The 26,259-nt window shown below is 35.9% G+C and overlaps 1 protein-coding gene across 1 annotated transcript; it reads left to right on the top strand.

The window, feature by feature from the left end:
• The first annotated feature begins 212 nt into the window (after positions 1-212).
• Positions 213-24,838, top strand: LOC133307602 (probable ADP-ribosylation factor GTPase-activating protein AGD15). The gene is made up of 8 exons (XM_061508143.1): positions 213-557; positions 5,175-5,233; positions 12,762-12,852; positions 17,549-17,603; positions 23,024-23,120; positions 23,220-23,421; positions 23,835-24,015; positions 24,311-24,838. Coding segments are annotated over exons 1-8 (738 nt in total). The 5' UTR covers positions 213-506; the 3' UTR covers positions 24,313-24,838.
• The last annotated feature ends 1,421 nt before the right edge of the window (positions 24,839-26,259 follow it).

Genomic DNA, 26,259 nt, shown 5'->3' with positions numbered 1-26,259 from the left:
TAAAAATTGTTAATCATTTATCTACTTAACTCTTTTCAAACTAAAATATTTTGTCAGTTTTTTTTTTTTTTTTTTTTTTAATTATAATGTTCCGCATCAATCCAAAGTAGTATGGTCCACGGATTGCCGGATTGTGCCTGCAATGATATATGTATCTAGGAGTTATGTTTTAAAACGATGAGAAGAACAAAAGAAAAAGGAGAAGCGTTGGAATTTGTAATTGTCGGGTATGAAAGATCTGATTTGTGTTGGTTTTGCCAACCAAGTTGATGTGTAAAAGTGAAAAAAGAAAGAGGGAGTGATGATGTTGGCATAGTTGGAGGTCCCGCCAAAGGAAAGGCAGAGACTTTTTGGATTCCGTGTTTTGGAAATAAAATCATTTTTCCTGCTTCTCCAACTATTCCTTTCTTATCGATTGTTGAATCCCACACTCCTCAACATTTTCATTTCTTATCAACGAGTGAGACTCTCTGCACCGTCACAGAAGCACCCAAGGTTTCGCAAACATGAACGGGAAAGCATCCGTCTCTAAGGAACTCATTGCCAAGCACAACAAGGTTCCATTTTTCCTTCACACCTTTTGCCCTGCCGCTTTTATTTTGTCTTGTTTTGTTAATCCTTATGCGGGCTTTGATTTTAAGAGCACTAGTTGAATTTGTGTAATGTTTTGACAGCATGTTCTGTTAAGTGGATTATATGAAAGTTATGCTTTGATAAATATTGGAAATGTTTTTATGTTAATTATTGCTTGGTGGCTTTATTTTACTGTGTGTTTTGTGTTTGAGCAATGAGATGGCACATGGGAGTGACACCCATGGTCCACTTGGCTGAGTGGTGATAATTTGGGAGCTATCCCTGAGTGGTCCACTTTGTATACACAGGAATTTAAATTGTACTAATGCCCAGTGCTAACAATCACTATACTAATATAGGAATCTAAAAGATTGAGATCGTTCCTCAAAGAACGGTGGTATTAGTTTCTTTTATATATTCTATCCTAATTTCTTGAATTGCAAGGTATTTAGTTTTTCTATTAAAAATTCAATTGCTGAAATTATAAACTCATTTTCAAGAGCTTAAGAATATTCAAATCTCGTACAAACAATTAAAATGAGACACAAGACATTGGAACCTCAAATTTCATGACTTTCCCATGTATTTTTGCATCCCTGCTTTTAACTGCTATAGCACCTAACTTGATGAAAATTGAGTGTTGTAGCATTTACTGAATTTTCTCAAATCCAACATTGAATTGACTCAAACTAGTCCCCTAAGCTTAAATCTAATCCAATTATGACGAACCCTTAATTTTCCACTCCAGATTATCCCTAATCTTGGAGGTTTCAATTAACAAAATATCACAAAACCAGATTTCCCAATCAAAATTCATGTAAAAGAAGGCTCAAGATCCATTCCCATGGCTTCTTGAACTAGAAGATTTGCTAATCGAAATTTAAGAAACATGCTCAGCAGGTAATATTGATTAAAAGGTACTCATTACTTCATTCAAGATTCCAGAAAAAGATTTAGCTATTGATATTAACGAAAATTGCAGCAAAGAAAATCATCAAGAAGAAGAAGATGTTCATTACTCTCCAACGTCTAAATGCAGAAAACAGTATTAAAGTCAAGAGTACAGACCATCAACTCAAGCCACAAATTCAGAAATTGAAAATGCTACAGAGAGGCAAAATGAAATCAGCTAATCTTGGTTTTCTCCAAGAGAAGAAACTTGCACGTTCTTACAAAAGTCAAAAAACTTGAAAACTAAAACTCAAGAACTGAAAACGAACTTGCGATTGAAAACTAAAAATCTATATGAAGTGTCTCTGTAAGTGAAATCTGAAAATCCTAATTAAAGCTAACAAAAACTCCCAAAAGCTTCAAGCATTGCTGTCCATCAGATCTTCCACTTCATCCACGGTCCAGATCTTTCTCACTTCAGCATATGTCCATGTGGTTTTTTTTTTTCTTCTTTTCTATAATATAGAGTAAAGTTTGTTAGCAAAACCACAAAAATGCCCTACAATTTTTTTTTATATACATAAATGCCCTACAATTAATTAAACACCATTATGGGCCTATTCTTTACAATTTGACCCACTTTTCACCTGCATTTGAAACTATACACAGCCCAATAGCATAGGAAATGTATTGCTAAATCAGGCAAAATTCAGAGCTAACACATAGTATTTGAAGATTTTTGTCTTGTAGTATACTTAACCACTAACCATAGTTTTATCCCCCACAATACATAGATTCCTATAGGAGTTTTTAAGTTTGGTTTATGTATTATTTTCTTTATGTTTTAGTCTGGTGATTAAGTAGTCCCTTTATTTAATTTTTTTCAATTAACGTCAACAACACCTTTATCTTAAATTAGTTGGGGTCGGTGGCAGATGAAATAAAATGAAAAGTATAAAAAGATTAAGAAAAAAAGATAAAAATATTTAAAATATATATATAAAACATTATCCATTAAAAAACAACAACAAACAATTAAAAGGAAAAATAAATTAAAATAAAGTGAAAATAAAGATACATAAGAGAACTAAAAGAATAAGAAGGTAAAAATAAAAAAATAAGAAAGGAAAAACAAAATGCATAAATAAATAAATAAGAGGAGAAAGATTGAGAGGAAGAAAAGAAATAAAAGAAAAGAAGGAAACAAATTAAAAATAAAAATTAAAAAATAAATAAAATGGGATATAAAGAGAGAAAGGAAGGGAGATAAAGGGGGAAAAGACTAAAGATGGACCATCTGGAACATAGGAAGAGAAACAGGTCTAACCCTCCACAATGCTAATAGCTTTCCTCCAATCCGTCGTAAGGCACACTGTCCGCCAGTCAATATCCACTCCATTAAGTCTTGTTTTACTACCTTCCTCCAAGTAAGTTTCAGTCTACCTCTTCCTCTCTTTGTGTCAAGCTCTTGGTAATAAATTTTTGTTCTTACGAGAGCATCTAGGTGTCTTCTCATTACGTTCCTAAACCATCACAATCTATGTTCTTTCATCTTTTCAACAACCACAGGTACTACTCCTACCTTTCGTCGAATATCTTCATTTCTTATTTTATCCATCCTCGCACGACCATACATCAATCTTAATATCCTTATTTCCGCTACTCCAATTTTATGCTCATGTTGCCTATGTATTGGCCAACATTCAGCTCCATATAACATTGTTTTTTTCTATGTCCAGTGTAATTCTTTTTTTGTTATTTTCTTGCCTGCTAGAAATCGGTTGATGTGGCATTTTGCCTCTTGGATTCTCAAATCATCTTGATTCAGGTACCTAGAGTTTATAAAACAAAGAATTGAGACTATGTGCAAATCTGCACTGTCACTACTGTGAAATAATGTAGCTCCTATACATAGTTGTGAAATGTGCAATGACTCATGTTTTAAAGGGGGGAATAAAAAAAATGACTTATAGACATCCTTACCAAGTTTTTTTTTTTTTCTAGGGGAGGGAAGGGGGTGGTGGAGTGGCAGAGAGGATTATATTGTATCTTGAGAGAAAATATAGGAACTAAATTGGCTCAATTGTAAATCCAACGACCAACTCAAAACTTAAAATAAATCGTAGGGACAAAAGTAGTAGTTTAACCTCTATAAATACCATTCTTTTAAGGCTTGTGGCATGCCTGGCTTTGGATAGGACAACTTCCCCTCCTTTAAACTTTTTATTACAAAAAAAAAACTCAAAGTTTTTCCTACCAAATATTAGGCCAATCACCAATGAGAGATTAGTTAATATTTTTACTCGGATATGTGGGGCTTTTCCTTCTTAAATGCACAAGGCTTAATGTTGGTGAGCGAGGCTCAAGAAACCCTAAACCCCACTTTTGATATTCTAGAACTTTCTCTCCTCCCCTATATAAGCATTAGTTGGGGGTTGGACGAGAGGTTAGCTTGAGAGACATTTTTGTGAGATAATTTTGAGAGCACCTCTATAGAGAAGCTTGAGTATAAGACCTCCTTGGGGAAGTTTGAGTGAATACCACCATTGTAGGTAAGGTTTGAGTGTACCACCATTATTGATAAAGTTTGATCTTTTGTAACCCATTATTTTCATAAAGGAAGTTTGATTATGGACTAATGTCCAGTGATTTTTACTTCTTCGCATTAGAGAAGGTTTTCCCACGTTAAAAGCTGTTTGTGCTCATTTTCTCTCTCTTTCCTTCGCAATTTTCTGTTTCTGCTGCGTATAGACTGACCTCTGATTGTGCCGATCTCCGAGCTCGACGTTTGACTTCTGCAAAGGCTTCTTAGCTGAGATTGAGGAACCGAGTTCGTCCCAACAGTGGTATTAGAGCCCGGGTTCGAAGGGTTCTAAAGAAGATGAGATGGAGACAAGTGGAATTTCACATGATGGAGATATGTTCAAGCTAACTGCGGACAACTTCACATGCTGGAGACCTATGATTGGAGACCATCTGTATTGTAAGGACATGTATGAACCCATCGTCCATGAAGAGAGGGTTGAAGGAAAAACCGAGAAGGAATGGGAAATCATGAATAGGAAAACAATGGCAATGATCAGAAAATATATTGATAAAAGTCTCTTTTAGCACGTGTCCGAGTTCACGAACACGTACGAGTTATGGACGAAACTGGAGTCCATGATTCACAAGAAGATTCTGAAGTGGTTGTCAGATTATGAATTATTTGAATCATTTTATATATATATATATATATATATGGGTCAGGATCATTTTACACCAGTGTAAGTTACACTCTTAATCTTGTCCGTTAATCTCACTTATATCTAAGTGCTCAAATTTTTTAGTAATGTGAGTCATTAGATACAAGTGGATCAATGGTCAAGATTGAGTGTAAGACTTCTAACTCTTACACCGGTGTAAGAATATCTTGCCCCTATATATTTATATAGGATTAACTTTTCGTTTTTAACATACTGTCTCATTTGTACATATATTCTTTGGAGAATTTGTTTCTTTCATAGTTCAGCTGACCTTTGAGTTAGGAAGTAAAAGGTCTTTCATATTAAAATTGCAGGTGCATATAAGACATATAGTTGTAGCATTTCTTAGTTTGTTATTTCGTAGTTTACGGGTACCAGCATGGTCATATTTTCAATGTAGTTTTGTTTAAATTGCATTTGTTTTATTTTATTAACTTACGCTTCTTATGTTGTGCCTATATGCAGATCTTAGAGGGGCTTCTTAAGCTTCCTGTAAACAGGGAATGTGCAGACTGCCGGAACAAGTATATGCATTTCAGAACCCATTATTTTATTTTACGAAGAAACAACAATGCTTTTGTTCATTAAGAACTCCCCCTATGTTTATATAACCTGTCTGAGTCAGGATAAAGGAGGAGGGTTAGTATCAGGCATAGTTAGCCACCTATAAAATAAAATAGCTATCCTTATGAAATGAACCATTATAATTTTTTAATGAAAATGATCCGTCTTAGCGGCCTGTTGCGTCACACCCTAGGATTAGCGAAAAATGGGCTAGGGTCCTTTCCCCAAGGTAAGGTCACACATCTTCCTCTTGATTTGGTGAAAAGTATATGATAAGAACCAAACTACGGAATCAGTAGAAGATAAATAGAACATAAGTCTTTTGGCCTGGAAAACCCAAATTTTTTATATATGTATTGAAGAAACATAAGTTACAACTGACTGAGAATTGAAATACTGAAAAGAAGAAAGTTACAGAACCACAATGACATGAAAAGAAGAATGATAATGGCAGAAAAGAAAGATCGAACAATGAAGCAATTGGAGAGGCTTCACACTCTCCCAAGATCCCAATAACAAATATCCAATTCCCTACATCCCTTCAGCACCCATCCTCCCTTTTAACTAACTCTTGCCAGCACCTCATTCTGTTGAGGGTCAATTTAGGAAATTTATGCTGACTCGGCAATGGCCCAAACCTCCTAAATTTATTCTTTTTATAAGATGGTCTCTATCAGTATATTAGGGTCCTCATATGTTAATGGGCGAGCGTGGTGGGCAAGATATACCCAAGGGGTTAGGATGCAATTAGAAAATTGGAACTTATCGCAATAGCCAAAATTATAGCAAAATTGATTTCTTTCTTACTAGAAGAGAGGATAGAACCTCATGTGTAGATTGTAAAGCCTACCCTTAAGAATTTGTAGCTACGCAACATAAGTTGGTGATTTTAAAGGTTCAGTTAAACAAAGTACAAAAAATGCTAAAAAGTGCCTAGAACCCAATAATAAGATGATGGAAGTTAAAGGAGGAAAAACAAATAGAATTCAAGGAAGGATTACTTAAAGAATGACCATGACAATTAGATGGACTACCTCGCCGTGAAAAGCCCATCTCCGACGGACCTCACACGTGCTTTCACTCGCCACCAGTCCTTCTGCGCGTGACTCCCACGTGCCGACAGCTTTACCGGTGCGTGACGGTGACTTTCCGCCATGGACCACTTAGGTTCTGATTGCCTCTTCTTGCTTTTTTTGGATCTGTGCTCGTTTGTTTGATCTGACATCATTTAATCGTCTTCTTTTTCAAAAGGGCTTGTTTGGATATATCAAAAAGCTTTCTGATTTGTTTGTTCGAACCAGATTCAAAAGATTGCTCTGACAGTTCTGATCTTTTTGTGTTTTAGCAAGCTTTATGTCAAGCATTGAAGACACTCCATCCATTCAATCATCTGTTATATGCTCTATGGCTTCTCTGAGTCCAAATGATTTGCCTGCTCTCCATCAGAATTATCGTCTTAATGGAAAAAATTATTTGCAATGGTTTCAGCTTGTTCGTACGATTCTCAAAGGGCGTCGTAAGATTGCTCATCTTGAAGGACCTGTTCATGCTAAAATAGATCCAAAATTTGCTGATTGGGATGATGAGGACTCTCTTATTATGACGTGGCTATGGAACTCTATGACTCCTGAGGTTAGTCAACATTGCATGTTCTTACCTACCGCTCTTCCCTACTCATTGTGTTTTTCAAGATCTCACCACAGGGAAGACGATTGGAGTTGCTAAGAAGCAGGGTCGGTTGTATTATCTAGTTCTAGACTTTTCTGCAGAAGGTACCAGGGATCAGACTTTGATGACTCGTCAGTCTACTTCAGATTCTCTTATTAGGCTTCATCACAAGCGCGTCGGTCATCCTCCTTTTAGTTTACTTAAGTCTATATTTCCGCCTTTGTTTGTGTCACAATTTGTTGAGTCTTTTAATTGTGATGTCTGTCAGTTTGCAAAACATTATCATGTATCCTTTCTTTTAGTGAAATAAAAAGTGTTGAACCTTTTACCATTATACATTCTGATGTATAGGGGCCTTCCAAGGTCCCTAATGTTTCTGATGCTAAGTGGTTTGTCTTTTTTATTGATGATTATACTCGGATAAAATGGATATTCTTGATGAAAGATAAGGCAGAAGTAACACAGTTGTTTATCCAGTTTTATTATATGATTGAAACCCAGTTTGGTAAAAGTATCAAACGCTTGAGATCAGATAATGGTACAGAATATGTTAATTAGCGTCTTTCCCATTTTATTAAGTGTGTCTTCCTTGGTTATGCTTCCAACAAGAAAGGATACAAATGTTACCACCCTTAAAGTCGTAAATTCTTTGTCTCTATGGATGTTAGCTTCCATGAATTTGAGTCCTACTTTCTACACCCTCAGCTTCAGGTGGAGAACAGTATAGAAGCTTCATCCATTTTCTTCGAGTCTAAGTGCCTGTTTGGATCCTCTATTTTTTAAGCTAGAAGCTACTTATAAGCATAAGCTAGGCCAAACAGGTTTTGAGAAAAACTCTTATAATGAAAAGCTCTTCTTTTTATATTCAAGAAAAAAGCTGAAAACTAAAAGCTTCTAGGAGGAGCTTTTTTTTTAAGCTCTTATATGTTTTTCTTGAATTGTGTGCTTTTTTTAAAATGAAGAGTGATAAAGATGGAGAGAGAGATAATTTTCTTGAAATATGTGCTTTTAAGTAACTTTTAAGCTAAGTTTTTTATGTAATTTCCAAACAGCTTTTAGCTTCTTTTTGTAAGCTCTTTTTTTAGCTTTAACTTATAAGTAGCTTCTAGCTTAAAAATAAGAGGATCCAAACAGGTTGTAAGTCTCTCTTTCTTTTACCTATACATGACAATGAGAAGGAAGACTTAGTTGCTGAGACTGAAAATTTATCTGATTCTTCATGTGACATGCCTCCTATTGATAGATAGAAAATACACAAAGTTAGGACACTCGAACTATTGTACCAAGGGAAGAAACAACTCACACTGCCCCACCAACAATTGCAATCGCCTGAACCGCTGGTAAGTAATGAATACGCAATTTCTTTTATTCCTGAGCCTAATATTAATTCTGATAACTTACCCATTGTTATAAGGAAAGGGAAAAGGTCTTGTGCCTAACACCCTATTTCTCTTTTTGTCTCCTCTAAGAATCTCTCTATGCAGCATAGAAGTTTTATTATAGCACTTGACTCCGTTTTAATCCCGAAATCAGTACATGAAGCATTAAAGGATGATAATGGGGTTCAAGCCATGCATGACGAGATGAATGCTTTGGAGAAGAATAATACATGGGAAGTTGTTGACATGCCAAATGGAAAAAGGACAGTAGGGTGCAAATGGGTGTATACTCCAAAGTATAATTCTGATGGGACTCTTGAGAGGTATAAAGCTCGACTAGTAGCCAAGGGGTACACACAGACCTATGACATTGATTACGAAGAAACATTTGCTCCAGTGGCCAAAATGAACACTGTAAGAGTTCTATTGTCCCTCGCTGCTCATTAATTTGGATTTGAAACAATTTGATGTGAAAAATGCCTTCCTAAATGGCGAATTAGAAGAGGAGGTTTACATGGAAATCACACCAGGATTTAACTCTACGAATTGAGATAATAAAGTTTGCAGGTTAAAGAAGGCGTTGTATGGTTTGAAGCAATCCTCGTGTGCTTGTTTGGAAGATTTACCAAAGTTATGCTTTCATTAGGATACAAGCAAAATCAAGGGGATCATACACTTTTCTTTAAACATTCTCAGGAAGGTAAGACCATTATCCTTCTAGTTTATGTTGATGACATTATTATAACTGGGGATGATATAGGTGAGAAATGTGCTTTGCCAAAAAAACTGACTGCTGAATTTGAAGTTAAAGATTTTAGAAAACTGAGATATTTTTCTTGGGATAGAAGTTGCTCATTCAAAGCAAGGGATGTTTTTTTTTCAACAGAAGTATGTTCTTGACCTTGTTAAAAAAAAGGAAAACTTGGGTGTAAACCTTCTAGTAATCCGATTAGGCAGAATCACAGACTAGGAAGTTGAAATGAGAACCCTCCAGTGGACAAAGGGCAATATCAACGAAGAGTGGGAAGATTGATATATCTAGCTCATACTAGACCCGATCTAGCTTATGCAGTTAGTGTTGTTAGTCAATTCTTGCATGATCCGAGGGAGAAACACTTGAGAACTATGTACACGATTCTCCAATATCTGAAAGGCACACCAGGCAAAGTACTATTCTTCTAGAGAAGAGGAAACCTATCCATAGAAGTTTATACATACACCGATTATGTTGGATCCGTGACTGATCGACGGTCTACTTCGGACTATTGTATGTTTCTCTATGAAAATCTAATAACATGGAGAAGTAAAAAGCAAAATGTGGTTTCTAGATCAAGTGTAGAAGTAGATTCTTGATGATCTCAAGGTGAAATATGAAGGATCTATGAAGTTACTGTGATAACAAGTAAGCTATCTGTATAGCCCACAATCCAGTTCAACACGATCTAACCAAACATATTGAGATTGATCCCACTTCATTAAAAAGGAACTAGACAGTGAACTGATCACTACTCCATATATTCCTTCTGGTCGTCAATTGACTGATGTCTTAACTAAGGGTCTTCATAATGATAGATTTCAAGAACTTACTAACAAGCTGAGAGTGATAAATATCTATTCCTCAGCTTGAGAAGTATTATAAATATTAGAATTATTTGATTATTAGTTTGTATCACTATTTTGTAATAGTTAGAATACTCTAGAAGCTTATTTGGGCTTAGCCCATTAGGTGTTTTTAGTCTCTTTAAATAGAGAATTCTTGTATAGTTATTTATACAATTCAAAAATATACAAATCCTTCTTTTTAATTATTTTGAAAAAGCATATGATAGGGTTCCAAGAAAAATTCTATGGTGGGTTTTTAAGAAGAAAAAAGTACCGTAAAAGTATGTAGAGGCAATCAAGGATATTATGGTGTTACTGCATGTGTGAAAGCGTAGAATGGAGCTTCAAGTTATTTACGTATCACAGTCGGTTTACACCAAGGTTCTGCATTGAGTCCTTATCTTTTTGCCCTAGTTATGTATGAATTAACAAAAGATGTCTAAGATGATGTGCTGTAAATAACCATTTAACCCAAAAACTTAAATTGTTAGGTGAAGGCCTCTTTCATGATTTATACTATTCTCTAACACGCCCCCTCTTACGAAAGCCCATTGGGCTTGAAGGATGCGTAATACACAGGACCTACCTACCTCTGCTAACAAACTCCACAATATTATTTATTAATTAAATGATGGGCGGTGAGGATCAAATCCGTGACATCGAGGCTCTGATACTATGTAAAGAATCATTTAACCCAAAAACTTTATTTGTTAGGTGAAGGCCTCTTTAATGATTTATACTATTCTTTAACACGTGCCATGGTGTATGCTATTTGCAGATGATATTATGCGTATTCGTGAGATCAAGGTCGGTGTTAACAATAAATTAAAATTGTGTAGAAGCATTTTTTTGGGGCGGGGGAAGGGGGGATTGATGAAGATGTGAACCACAAAAATCAAAGTAGATTGGTTGAAATGACATAGTGAATCAAAATTGTGAGATCGCAAAATCTCGAAGAGTCTAAAAGGTAAATTTTATAGAATAACAGTAAGGCTTGAAATATTATACGGAGCTGAGTGTTGGCCAACACTAAGCAACATGAGCATAAAAAGGAATAACGAAAATGAGGATGTTAAGGTGGATCTAAGGTGATACGATGATGGATAAGATAATAAATAAAAATATTCGATGAAAGATAAGTGTTGTATCGATGCTTGAAAACATAAGAGAACATAGATTGAGATAATTTGATCATATTGATCGAAGACCCTTATATGCTCCCGTAATAACAAAAATTTGCTACTAAGAGCATGTCACAAAGAAAGGAATAGGTCTGCCAAAACTTACTTGGTAGAATGTAGTAAAACAAAACTTAATGGAGTGAGAAATAGATTAACAGATAATGTGTCTTAGGACGGAGTGAAGGAAAATTATTAGGCGCTTGGGGGGGGGGGGGGGTAAACATTTTTTTCTATGTTCCAGATGATCCATTTTAGTCCTTGTTCCATATATATATATATATATATACACACCTTTCTCTCATATTTACTTTTTTCCTCTTATTTAGTTTTTTTTTTATTTGTAAAGAGTCATTTTATCCCAAAAAGCACTTGCATGAATGCACATTAATGTTTTTATATTTATATCATATTTCTCTAACACGCCTCTTTATGCTAGAGTCCATTAAGCTTGAAGGGTGGTCTGTGGACAATGCACAGCTCACCTACTTGTGTTAAGAAATTTTACAGTATTTAATTATTTATTAATAAAATGTCAGGTGGTGAGAATCGAACTCTCGATCGCTTAATTATAAAGGCTTTGATACTATGTAAAGAACAATTTCAACTTAAAAACTAAAGCTGATAGGTAAAGGCACATTAATGATTTTATATTTTATATCATATTTCTCCAACATTATTTTTTCTCTTATTTTTCATTTCATTTTATTGTTTTATTTTCTGTTTTTTTTTTAAAAAAAATTTCTTGCTTTTTATTTGGATTCATCAACCGCCACCGACCCCTGCTAATTTTCGACAAAAGTATTGTTGATGTTGGTATTAGTGTTTTTGTTTAGTTACTAAATCAAAATAGAGCATTAAGTAGGGTTTTCAATTTATCATGCCACCAACGTTTCTTAATATTTCTGTTTTATCCATATTAAAGAGAAATTTTTTTTTTCCATTTTTTTACCTTTTCTGTTACTGTTTGTTACTGGTTTTCTGTTTAGTCATTTATGTTTTTCCCTGTTACCATGTTAAACATGGCCATCAGTTGTGCGTCAGATATTAAATACGGATATTAATGATTCATATGATTCTGGGATCATAAATATCACAAAAAAAAAAAAAAATTACCTGATAGCTCATGTTTCAACATTGATGATTCATTTAGTAATAGGAAATATCGTACAATTTGAGGGTGTTTGTCTCGTGAAGTAAATGAGGGGAAAGAGAAAGTCATTTCTGTTGGAACAACATGCAATACAAATTTTTAAGTCGAAATGATATATAAAGAGTTTAAATTTTCCTATCAGTTTTTTTCATACGTTAGTCATGAAATTTATCGGGTAGAAACAGGAAGAGATGTTCAATTTATATTGCATCATTAATGTGATTTTTTTCTTCCAACCATACTAAGTGTTTCTTTGCAATCGTGTAAGATTGAACTTTTGATTTTGCAAATATTCTGCATAGAAATTAATGAGGTTTTATCACTCTTTTTGTAACATATAATTTGAATTTATGGTTTAACATATAATTGTTTATTATTATTTTGTTCTAATTTTTATTTTATTTTTCTCTTATTTATTTATTTTTCCCTCAATCTTACCATACTCGTTATTTGGTTCATCTGGGATAGAGGTGATGTTGATATTTAACATTTAATTTCAAAATTCCAGGGCACCACGATGGGCAAGTGTGAACCTAGGGATTTTCATTTGCATGCAATGTTCAGGGATTCACCGGAGTCTCGGAGTGCATATATCGAAGGTGTACATTGTTCATTGCTTTCTTTTAGCTTACCATGTTCTCTTCTATGTTGAGTTTTGACAGGAAAATGATAGTAGATGTTTGAGATTTTTGGATCAAAATACTACAGGATGAATTGGTGTATAGAGATAGAATTATGCTCCCTTAATAACTACTTTTTTACCTTCTGCTAAAAGTTGCCGCGTACATTGTTAGAGTTCTAGGGAGAGAAAACAACAAACAGCCAGATAATATAGCTGTAAAACAGATCAAAGAGACAGGAAATTAGAGAATTGTGTATCTGTTATTGAGAAATGGTAGAACAACGAGAATGCTCATTCACAAGGGTTCCTTCACCACAATTGAGTTCCAAGACTGGGATCAACGGATAGAACTCTCCACTCCTTTCTGTAATGTTCAGTATCAGCACCCAAGAGTCATATACTGAAATATGTGTGTTTCAACTAAACAATGGAGGCTCTATTATATAACTAAATGAATAGGAATTACAAAAAGATATATATGATGTGGGATTTCGTCCCTCACACTGAACTATTCTATATTACTATATTTGCAATACTCCCCTTTAAGCTGGAGCATACAGATCATATGCACTAAGCTTGTTAGATATGTAATTTATTCGAGGACTTCTCAAAGAGTTAGTGAATACATTAGCCAATTGATCATTTAAGTTATTAAAATTAGTGATGATATCTCCCGAGAGGATCTTTTCTCTGATGAAATAACAATCTATCTCAATGTGTTTAGTCCTTTCATGAAACACTGAATTGGAAACAATATGCAAAGCAGCTTGGTTATCGCAAATGAGAGTTGTTAGTCAAGTGTCTCCAAACTGGAGCTCCTTAAGTAGTTGTTTTAGCCAGATTTGTTCACAAGTGGTTGTGGCCATGGAATGATACTTTGCTTTAACTCTTGATCTGACAACTACATTTTACTTCTTGCTTTTCCAGTATATTAAATTATCTCTAACAAATACGCAATAACCAAAGGTGGATCTCCTATCAGTGGGGCAATCTGCCCAATTAGCATCTGAGTATCCCATAACCCAGGTATAACGATTGTCTCCATAGAAGAGACTTATTTCTGGAGTTGTCTTGATGTACTTGAAAACACGAATCACTGCATTCCAGTTATCTTGTCAAGGAGAAATCAAGAACCGACTTACCACATTGATAGAAAATGAGATGTCTGGTCGAGTGACTGTGAGATAATTTAGCTTCCCAACTAATCTTCTATACCTTTCTGGATCTAAGAATGACTCCCTTTGATTTGCCACAAGCTTGACATTTGGGTCCATAGGAGTGTTGATTGACTTAGCATTTAACAGAGTTGTCTCCTCAAGAATATTCATAGTATATTCCCTTTGGGATATCACAATACTATATTTGTATTAGACCACCTCTATCCGTAAGAAATACCGGAATCTTCCAAGGTCTTTTGTCTAAAAATGATGACAAAGATGTTGTTTTACCTGAGCAATGTTGTAATCATCATCACCTGTATTGACAATGTCATCAACATATAACACCATATAAACGGATCCTGAAATAGAGTGGTGATAAAATATTGAGTGATCAGTCTCACTCTGATTCATTCCAAACTGTTGTACAACAATGCTAAATCTTTCAAATCGTGGAGATTGCTTAAGAAGGACATGCAGAGATGACAAACTAGGCCTGACTCCCCCCGAGCAACAAACCCAGGAGGTTGCTCCATATAAACTTCTTTCGCAAAATCACCATGGAGGAAATCATTCTTGATATCCAAGTAATAAAGAGACCAGTGACGGATAACAACCATAGTAAGAAAGAAAGGCGAACATAGGCCATTTTCACTTTTGGGGAGAGTGTGTCTTCATATGTAGGCAAAACACCTAAGTGTATCCCCTAGCCACCAATTGAGCTTGAGACGATCCAGCTGATTATCAGGACCAACTTTGATAGTGTTTATCCATCTGCAACCAACAACAGACTTCTCAGAAGGAAGGGGAACCAGATCCCAAATACCACTGCTTTGAAGGGCACACATTTTGTCAATTATAGCCTGTCTCCATCCTGAATGAGATAAATTTTACCTACAATCTTGAGAATAATCACAGAAGACAAGGAAACGAAGAAAGACAAGTAAAATGGAAGGTGAAAGCCAATAATAACTCAAAGTAACATAATGGGGTGAGGGATTACGAGTAGTATGAATACCTTTGCTGAGGGCAATGGGTAGGGCACGACCGGATTTGGAGGCGGAGATGGTGCCAAAGCAGAGTTTGCAGAAACCTCAGCAACAACAGGAGCAGGTGCAATCTCAGGTGGAGGTGGCTGACGGGGATATACCTATAGGGGGCGGATAGAAATTGGATCATCCTGGGCAAGAGGAAAATGTGGTGGTGGTGATGTGAACTCAACTGAGATTGGAGGAAGCGGTAAGACAGTAAATATTGACTCAGGGGTGAATGAAAAAACCCAAAGTAGAGATCTGACTCAAAGAAGATAACATCAGCCAAGATTAGATAATGAAGAAGAGTGGGAAAGTAACATCTGTAACCTTTATGGGACCTAGTGTAATCAAGAAAAACACACTTATAGGACTAAGCAGCCAATTTATCAAGGCTAGGATTAAGGTTATGAACAAAACAAGTAGAACCAAACACATGGGGTTCAAGGAATGCAAAGGTTGATGTGGAAACAACACAGAATGAGGCACCTGGTTATCAAGGACAAAGGAAGGCATCCGATTCATGAGATAACATGCAATGAGTACAGCATCACCCCAAAATCGATAAGGGACATGCTCATGGAGTAACAATGTCCGAGTTGTTTCAATGAGATGTCGGTTCTTTTGTTTAACGACCCCATTTTGTTGGGGGGTATGAACACAAGACATTTGGTGAAGAATGTCGTGAGAGACCTTAAAATTTTGAAATTGGTGAGACAAATATTCACATGCATTATCATTGCGAAGAGTGCGGATAAGAACACCGAATTGAATATGAATTTCATGATAAAACTGTTGAAATATGGAAAACAATGCATATCGATTTTTCAATAAAAATAACCAAGTGCACTAAAAATAATCATTAATAAATGGGACAAATTATCTAGAACCTATGGTAGACTCATTATGACTTAGGCCCCAAACATTAGAATGAACAAACCAAAAGAAGATAAAGCACAACGATTGACTTTTTCGAGAAAGGAACAACTGATATGTTTCCCGAATTACATGATTCACAATACAAAGTAGACAAATTTGATAGACGAGGCACTATCTTTTGGAGCTTACTTAGATTGGGATGACCAAGTTGAACATAGATAATGAGCAAAGAATCCTGGACAAAACAAGTGCGAGAAGAGTCGGAAAGCTGATAAAGCCCATTACACTTATAACTGACACCAATTCTTCTCCCCAAACCCTAGTCCCATAAAACAATAGTCTTTGGTAAAAGAGATAAGACAATCAAGGGAACGAGTTAATCGACTAATGGTATATGATTAAAGGGGGAACCAGGGAGATAAAACACATTATCAATAAAATGTGACGGAAAGAGATGGACTATTCCAACCCCACGAGACTGCACTTGGGAACCATTAGCCATAATGATCGTAGGCAAGTAACCAGAGGTAGCAAGAGAAGAGAATAAAGACTTATTACCAGAGATGTGATCATAAGCACCGGAATCAAGAACCTAATGACCACAGGTTGAGTTTGAATCAAACTAGTAAAATTATGACCCGTGTGCACAATAGAAGTAGTGGTGCTGGAAACCACAGGTGTCAAAACAATCCCAGGAGGGGAAAAAGGACCAAATCTAGTCATTGGGTGTGCTGGAGAGACAGACCTGCGTCAAAAAAGTCAACGGCCAATGCTGGAAAGTCATCGGTGGATGTTGGAAAAGTCGTTAGTCGATGCAAAAAAGGTCGTCAGTATACATTAGAAAGGTCACCGGTCAACAGTGGTCAATGCTGGTCAAACGCTCTTGGATGGCTGCTAGAAACTAACGAACATCACAGTTTCCGGGAAAAAGTTTACTTAGTGGACAATGGGCCCACCAAAAAGGCACGGATTAGGGTTTCTCTTGTTAGCCTCTGGTACCATGTTTAATATTAGGACCTGAGAAGCATATACTGAAATCCGTGGGTTTCAACTACACAGTTGAGGCTCTATTATATAACTAAATGAAAAGGAATTACAAAGAGATATAGATGATGTGGGACTTCAAGCCTCACACTAAACTACTATATTTACAACATATCTCGTATTTAAGTACCACCCTAACTATCTAACCGCTTGCCAGCTTATACAACCTTTCCAATTACTCTAACTGTTTTCTCCCTTTGTTCCTTCCCACATATTCCTTCCAGACCCTTTCTTCATCAAGCTGAGGTCTAACATACATTCAGTGGGTCAATCTGGTGAAACCACTTGGTACAATTAGCAGAAGTCATTTTATTATTGCTAATAATTTTCTTCAATGGTTTTCTAATTATATGTTTTTTGTAATCTTCTTAATAAAATGTTATGTCTATATGACTGTACAAATAGTTGCAAATCAGTATTATAAGAGAACTTTCTGTAAGCTATAGCTGGGATTCCTTTTCTGTAGAGGGGTATAATAAAGCAGAATATGCTAGCTCTGTACATACATTTTTCCTTCTATCTGTAAATTGATAATGGCTGAGCCTTATGATTTTGTTACTAGGTGCGATCAACAACTTTGGATACATGGTTGCCAGATCAAGTTTCTTTTATGCAATGTAAGAAACTATACAATCTCTATCTTGTTTTCTTAGTGAAAATTATAATTAAGCAAATTATGAGAAGATGTGTGTCACACTTTTTTAAATGGAAGATAATTTGTGAACTCCTCCTCGTTATTATACTAGCAGTAGGACTGAACAAGATTATATTAGTAAATAGCACAAGTGATCTGCGCCACTCCATATGCATGTACATAGAGATAGCATTTCCGGGAGATCATGTCATATATCTGTTAATTGATTAGATAAACTTCTCAGCACACACACATACAAGAAAAGGACAAAAGAAATTATTTTTTCGTAGAAGATAGGTATTATAGTTAGTTAACTTGGTTAGTTAGTTAACTTGGTTAGTTTTAGTTTAGTTAGATTGTAACTAAAATGTAATTTTATTTCTCCTCTGACGTCAGCTGATGTTGTACATATATATACCTTTCACTGTTTCAGTTAATGGATGATTTTACATTTTTCCAGATTTCCCTTTCTCTCTCATGAGCACTTTCCCTTTTCTTCTCTGGTTCATATGTGTAATATGGTATCAGTTGATAGATTTTTTGTCTTTTCGCTTCTGATTTCTCTGTTTTCTTCATCAATTTGCTTTCCTCTACATAGATCCGTGATTCTTTTGTTGCATGTTACTTTTTCCTTGTGACATATTGCTTTCTATCTGTTCGACTGGAATCATACGACATCTAATCGATGACTTCCTTCGAATCTGAATCAGTCAACCCTAACACAAACGCTGTTCCAGCGTTTAGATCGGAAGCAGATGATCCACATAGTCCGTATTTTCTGCATCACTCCGATAGTCCAGGTTTGGTTCTGGTATCACAAGCGCTCACCGGAGATAACTATGCCTCTTGGAGTCGCGCCATGCTAATCGCTCTATCCGTCAAGAACAAGGTTGGTTTTATAGATGGTTCAATTTCTAAACCGAACCCTAATCATTCTCAACTTCTTCGTTCTTGGATGCGAAACAACAATATTGTCATTTCTTGGATTTTAAATTCTGTGTCCAAAGAAATTTCTGCTAGTATCATATATTCAGACTCTGCTTCAGATATATGGACTGATCTCAAAGATAGGTTTCAACAAAGCAATGGTCCTAGGATTTTTCAGTTGAGAAGAGATCTGACTACTCTTCATCAGGATAATAATTCTGTGAGCGTCTACTTTACTAAACTCAAATCCTTATGGGAAGAATTGAGCAATTTTCGCCCAAGTTGTTCCTGTAATTCCTGTACTTGTGGTGGTGTCCGCAAATTGGGGTCCTATTTTCAAATGGAGTATACTATGGCATTCCTTATGGGTTTAAATGATTCGTTTGCTCAAATCAGAACTCAAATCCTGCTCAATGACCCTCTTCCTCCCATTAACAAAGTGTTTTCTCTGGTAGTTCAAGAGGAACGACAGCGCCAGATTACTCCTCACTCCATGTCCACTGATGTTCCTTCCAACACACTGGCTTTTGTGGCCAAAACAGATTCTAATTTCAAAGGACCTCGCAGAGATCGTCCCTTTTGCACTCATTGCCAATATCATGGTCATACAATTGAGAAGTGTTACAAGTTACATGGATTTCCTCCAGGATTCAAGCCAAGATTGAAAAATCCATCATACACATCTAAAGCAGCTGTGGCTAATCAGACTTCCTCTCAGATTTCATCTAGTCAACATTCATCCAGTGCTCCTGTTGATAATATTCTTCAGAATCTGGATCACGCAAGCTGCAATCAACTTCTGACATTACTGTGCAATAGAATGGCATCTACTCAACAACTTTCAGACTCTTCTGATAAATCTGTTCATCAAGTTTCTTCAACTGTTCTCAACACAGGTACTTGTCTTTCAGTATCAAGTAATCCTGTTTTATCTTCACCCAATGTTTGGGTCGTTGACTCAGGTGCTTCAAGGCACATTTGTGCACATGCTGAAGTTTTCATTTCTCTAAGAACATTACATGGAAACACTGTTACTTTACCTAATCACAATTCAATTCCGGTTTTTCTCATTGGGGATGTTCAACTCACACCTCAATTGATTCTGAAGGATGTCTTATTTGTGCCTCAATTCAGATTTAATTTACTGTCTGTGAGTGCACTATCTACTGATTCACAACTCATGGTTACATTTCTGCATGACTCCTTTGTGATTCAGGAGTTGATTACCAAGAAGATGATTGGCAAGGGTAACAAGCTTGAGGGACTCTATGTCCTTGATCTCCATGGACATCATTCCAATTCTTTGAATTCTGTTTTTCTTAGCAATGTATCTGCCCAGATTTGGCATCATAGGCTAGGACATTTGTCTAATAAATGTCTTTTACATATGCAAGATAAACTTCACTGTTATGGTTTACATATGAATAATAAAGATCCATGTTACATATGTCCCCTTGCTAAACAACACAAACTTCCATTTGTTTCCAATTATAATTTCTCAAAATCTCCTTTTGATCTTATACATTGTGATACATGGGGACCTTTTCACACTACTTCATATTCAGGCTATCGATATTTCTTAACCTTAGTGGATGATTGCACTAGGTTTACATGGGTTTTCTTGTTGAAAAATAAGTCTGATGTGATTTCTGTTTTGCCAAAAAATTTCAACATGGTACTCACACAATTTGGCAAGAAAATAAAAGTGGTCAGATCTGATAATGCTCCTGAGTTAGCATTTATTGATTTTTTTAATGCTCAAGGTGTCTTACATCAGCTTGCTTGTGTTGAAAGGCCGCAACAGAATTCCGTGGTGGAAAGAAAACATCAACATATTCTTAATGTTGCTCGAGCTCTTTATTTTCAGTCCAAAGTCCCTCTAGTTTTCTGGTCAGACTGCATATTGACAGCTGTTTTTACAATAAATCGCACTGCATCCTCTTTACTTGGTTACAAATCTCCTTATGAGCTTCTATATGACACAGTGGTGGACTATTCCTTGTTGAGGGTATTTGGTTGCTTAGCCTTTGCATCTACACTTGCAGCACATAGACACAAGTTTCAAGCTAGAGCCCGCAGGTGTGTTTTCTTGGGTTATCCTCCAGGCATGAAAGCATACAAGCTATATGACTTAGATAATCAACAAGTATTTTTCTCTCGTGATGTGATATTTCATGAAGACATATTTCCCTTCCATACAATCAGCAGGTCTGATGTTCAAGTGGACATATTTCCAGATTTAGTCTTACCTTCAAGAGATCTTAGTTTCTCTGTTCCAGCAACTAATTCTGTTCCTCATGAAAGTGCACTGGATTCTGATGCAAGGGGTACTACATCAACTTCTTCTCCAATTAATGAATATGATCCAAATTTACACATTACTTCTTCATCAACAGAGGCTGATCTGGCAGCAAATCCACCCCCACGCAGGTCCAATAGGTTATCAAAACCACCTACTTATCTTCAGGAATATCACTGCAACCTTTTGAGTCATACAGAGGTTCCTGCTTCAAGAGCTAAGCATCCTATTTCTTCTGTACTTTCTTATGCAGCATTGTCTCCCACTCATAGAAATTTTTCTCTTAATGTTTCTTCACATTTTGAACCTCAGTTCTATCATCAAGCAGTTAGCTCTCCACAATGGCGTGATGCCATGGCAGCTGAGTTACAGGCCATGGAAGCTAATCACACATGGACTATAGTTCCTTTGCCTCCAGGAAAACATTCTATTGGTTGTCGCTGGATTTATAAGATTAAATTCAACTCTGATGGTTCCATTGAAAGATACAAAGCTCGTCTTGTAGCAAAGGGCTACACTCAACAAGAGGGAGTGGACTTTATTGAAACATTTTCTCCTGTAGCTAAATTTGTTACTGTTAAAACTCTTTTAGCAATTGCTTCTATTCAGCATTGGACGATTCATCAATTAGATGTCAATAATGCATTTTTGAATGGTGACCTTTTTGAAGAAGTCTATATGGATGTACCTCTTGGGTACAACCTTCAGGGGGAGCATTATCCAAAGGGGACTAAGTCTGTTTGTCGATTGCATAAGGCTATCTATGGATTAAAACAAGCCTCAAGACAGTGGAATTCTAAGTTCACAAGTGTTCTTTTGCAACATGGTTTTGCTCAGTCCAAATCTGACTATTCCTTATTCACTAAAGGTGCTGGTTCTTCCTTTGTGGCATTGTTGGTCTATGTAGATGATATCATAATTACAGGACCTGATCCTGCAGTGGTTACTTCCTTGAAATCATTTCTGCATACCCATTTCAAACTCAAAGATTTGGGAAACTTGAAATATTTTTTAGGACTTGAAATTGCTCGTGCACAGAAAGGTATCTTTCTTTCTCAAAGGCATTATACATTGCAGCTTCTTGAAGATACTGGTTTTCTGGCTTGTAAACCAGCATTTGTCCCTATGGATCCTCGTCTTCAATTAAATGCAAAGGATGGAGAACTACTCACAGATCCATCTCAATTTCGCAGACTTATAGGTAGGCTTCTCTACCTCACTCTTTCTAGGCCTGATATCACTTTTGCTGTACACAAGTTGAGTCAATTTATGTCTCAACCTCGCACCACTCATCTGCAAGCTGCTCATCATTTATTGAGGTACCTCAAAGGCAGACCTGGGCAAGGGGTCTTATTTTCTTCTTCATCTTCTATGCAACTTAAGGCTTTTAGTGATGCTGATTGGGGTGGATGCCCAGATTCCAGGAAGTCTGTGACAGGCTTCTGCATCTTTCTTGGAGATTCTATGATTTCTTGGAAAGCTAAAAAGCAAACCACTGTTTCAAGGTCATCAGCAGAGGCTGAATATAGAGCCTTGGCTGCTACTGCTGCAAAATTGTGTTGGCTAGCTCAACTGTTACAAGAAATAGGATTCAAACTGAATTCTCCAGCTGCACTCTTTTGTGATAATCAAGCAGCTGTCCATATTGCTTCCAATCCCACTTTTCATGAGCGCACCAAACACATTGAAATAGATTGTCATTTTGTACGTGACCAAGTTGCTTCTGGTATTATCAAGCTGCTGCCCATTAGATCTCATCTTCAACTTGCTGACATTTTTACTAAATCTCTGCCTTCCTCTTCTTTGTTTCCTTTGTTATCCAAGATGGGAGTGTTAGATATCTACTCTCCATCTTGAGGGGGAGTATTATAGTTAGTTAACTTGGTTAGTTAGTTAACTTGGTTAGTTTTAGTTTAGTTAGATTGTAACTAAAATGTAATTTTATTTCTCCTCTGACGTCAGCTGATGTTGTACATATATATACCTTTCACTGTTTCAGTTAATGGATGATTTTACATTTTTCCAGATTTCCCTTTCTCTCTCATGAGCACTTTCCCTTTTCTTCTCTGGTTCATATGTGTAATAATAGGCCTTTTCTTTTTTCGCTTTTGATTCTCTTGCCTTGGTTGCACATAGTGGCTGCTGGACTAGTCTCTTGATTTGCACGTTCTATGCAGTCACAGGTAATGAGAAGTCAAATAAGCACTGGGAGGCAGAACTGCCGCCAAATTTTGACAGAAGTAGATTGGGAATTGAGAAGTTTATTCGTGCCAAGTAAACTTCTGATGGATTGACATTACTTGAAACTGGAAGATTTAATTTTCATCTACTTTTCCATTCCCCACTGTACTCAACTTGCTAAGGATCTTTCAGGTATGTGGAGAAAAGATGGGCTTCCAAAGTTGGAGTACAATCAACTTCAAAGTCGGCTGAAATGATCTGCAACTTTAATGAGTCACCAGATGGTGGGGTTAGGAGTGATATTCCAAAGAACAGTAGGAGACTTTCTCTTGAAGAAAGCATTCTTGCGAACCACATGGCACAAATTCTGCCCCCAGTAACAAGATCTCCTGTGGTAACCATGTTTTTCATGAAGTTCTCTGATTCCTTTATAGATAATGTCCTTTTGGATTTTAATTGCACAATGGATCAATTAATGAACCTGTTACATACACAATTGTTGAGCAGGTAACTTATTTTGGTTTGTGTGCACTGAGAAGCTTGTATACTATTTTTCCCTGTTTCTTGTTGCTTGACTTTGTTTACTGTTAAGATTCCATGATCTATTGTTGTAAGCTTGTATACTATTTTTGCTTCCATGGTCAACGTTAAGATTCCATTTTCTAAGATTCCGTGATCAATGGTCTTTACTTCACTTTGTTTACTCTGAATTTTTGCTTGCCTTCCAATATCTACTATGTTTTTTTTTTTTTGGGGGGGGGGGGGGGGGGGGGGAATTGTTTTTAAAAGTTTATCTTTGCAATTCAGGGTTCTATGGACATGCAAAAGAAGTGTTCACCTCCATTAAAGAGGCCATCCTCATCAGTTGATTTTGACAAGTCCACAGGAAAGAGTCATGGTACTTCTGACTTTTTCAGCCTACTTTGCATCCATGACGATAAACAGAACTTCTCAACTGTACCTCCTTCAAGCTGGGCAACATTTGATTGTATGACAATACCTTCCTTTGTAATCTTTCTCATTTTTTCTTTAATTCACTGGATAAAAAGAGTCCTAGGAGAATCATGGAATCGAAAGCCAGTAAAGATGTTTGACTTTTAATATAGAATTATTTTGGTGAGAATAATTTGAAGATAGTGGAGCTTTTCTTCTCTTAAGCAAGTTCTTTCTTCTTCTATCCCTTACCATAGTTGCATTTTAAAATAAAAGAAGATGGGGCAGTTCTCATGTTGTGCACATCTAAATTATTATAAATCATTAAAGCAGTATGTATACGTTTGCAGGAGGTGTGTCAGTGGGGAGTAAGTTTATAGATTGATCAGCTAGTCCTTGGTGTGGATGTCACAAGATTATAGTTGTGGATGACGTTGCAGTGACATGACATTGAGCTGTATAAGTTTGGTGTGTGCTTCTCTTCTCATTTCAATTTTTGTACTTTAATATTTTCACGAACCTCAAGATTTCTGTACGTTCCCCTAAATCCAGAGACTCACCGTGGTCTGTGATCTTTTGTTGTAAAATTACCTGAGTCAAGTCAAGTCAGTTCAAATTTGCTTGCTTATATAATTAGAGTAATTACGTGTTACAGGGTAGGTTTTAGCTGTTGAGTTATGTTACGGCCCAGCTGGATATAAGGCCCAGAAGGACTATTAAGCGGCCCACTTATTTGGAGGAATACTCTTGTTGATGATAGGAGCAGATTCCATGTTTTGTTTGTATAGGGGGGAGGTGCGAGTCTAGAGTCTGTAAGGGTGGGTATACTTCAGTGTATTAATTCATGAAACGGTTAAGAGGATGTAGAATGTATTAAAGTCACCGCTAGTAATGAAAGAGGAATGGAATGGTTATTCAATCTTCTCTCTCTGCTTCTTTCTATCTCTTCTCTAACTTCTTCTGAGTCCTCTTCCTTCCCTCACTAAAATTCTTCTAACAATCTGGTGCTTTCATCGAGCTTCTTCCTCCCACACCATGGCCGAAAACACGCGCCTGAGAGACGTCTTAAACAGAGTCGATCTCTTACAACAGGAGCTCGCTCAGTAGTGTTAAATACTTTTCCACACGAGTTAAATTTTATATGATCAACTAAATGGATGGATTTCATCTCTATAGATTCTCTCACTTAAATTAGAAACAAATCACTCAGTAGTCACAATATTCCATCTATTTTTTTTTCTTTTTTCTTTTTGGTACAAGATCTATTTTTTTATTTTTAATATCATGGGAATGTATATATTTTTAATTCAAGTGGGAGAGTACCTTATTAAAAAAAATACTCCAACTCAAGGTTTTCCTTTTTAATATGATTTTTTTAATTTAAATTTTAAATAAAAAATATTAGTTTGTGTTTTTCTCTCACTTAAAATAACATAATTCTATGTTCTTTAAAAGGACAAATATTTTTTCGTATTTTATTCTTTTAAATATTTGAAAATCGCGATGAATCGGTTGAAAAAAATGATTATAAATTTGATCACTAAACTTCCGAGTGAAACATGTAATAAGGATGCATAGATTTAAACTGTGTAATACACACTATTTTTCCCCCTTTCAATGAGGTTTCTTATGAGCTTTTCTTAGGACCCATATAAATTAGAAAAATAACCCTTTCTTATACTTTAACTTATCACTGGCATTATCAGTTAACATTTCGTATCTAATCTTGTGTTGAAACTTTATTTAATGGTTTTAAAAGTTTGATTATGAAATGTCAAATTTATTGAATAATATGATAAAAATTATTTATTTTTAACATAAATAATCACAGCTAGATTTGGTTATTCGAATATGGGGATAATTTATTTAATTAAATGCAAGTGTAAAGTCATTAGGAATGATAGGGCTTGAGAGGTTACAAATGTGCGTATAAAAAAATTAAATACAAATGTAAAATCTATACTATATTATAATTTAGAGTCATTTTGTGAAAAATTTTGTCACGTGTAATTCATACAATGATTTGGATTCTTTGAAAAGTGTAAAAAATAATTTTGGTAATCTAAAGTGTAAACTTTTAATCTTAAACAAGTTTTAAAAAAAAATTAAATTCAATGGGTCACATACAAATTAATAAAATTAATTCGAATTCTAATTTTGAATTTAAATATAATCATAAAATTAGAATTGATAAAAATGGAGGAAATTAAGGAAATCAATTAATTAGATTGATTGGCTCAAATTAAGGAAACCAATTATTTATGTGACGGCCTATCTTTCTTGAACAACCCTTAGCCGC

The sequence above is a fragment of the Gastrolobium bilobum genome, unplaced genomic scaffold (assembly GCF_033153095.1).
Source record: "Gastrolobium bilobum isolate Gb01-03AN ecotype WA unplaced genomic scaffold, APGP_CSIRO_Gbil_v1 utg7663, whole genome shotgun sequence".
NCBI classification, from domain to species: Eukaryota; Viridiplantae; Streptophyta; class Magnoliopsida; order Fabales; family Fabaceae; genus Gastrolobium; species Gastrolobium bilobum.
The sequence above is the reverse complement of the archived record's forward strand: the minus strand, read 5'-3'. Positions and strand labels throughout refer to the sequence as shown.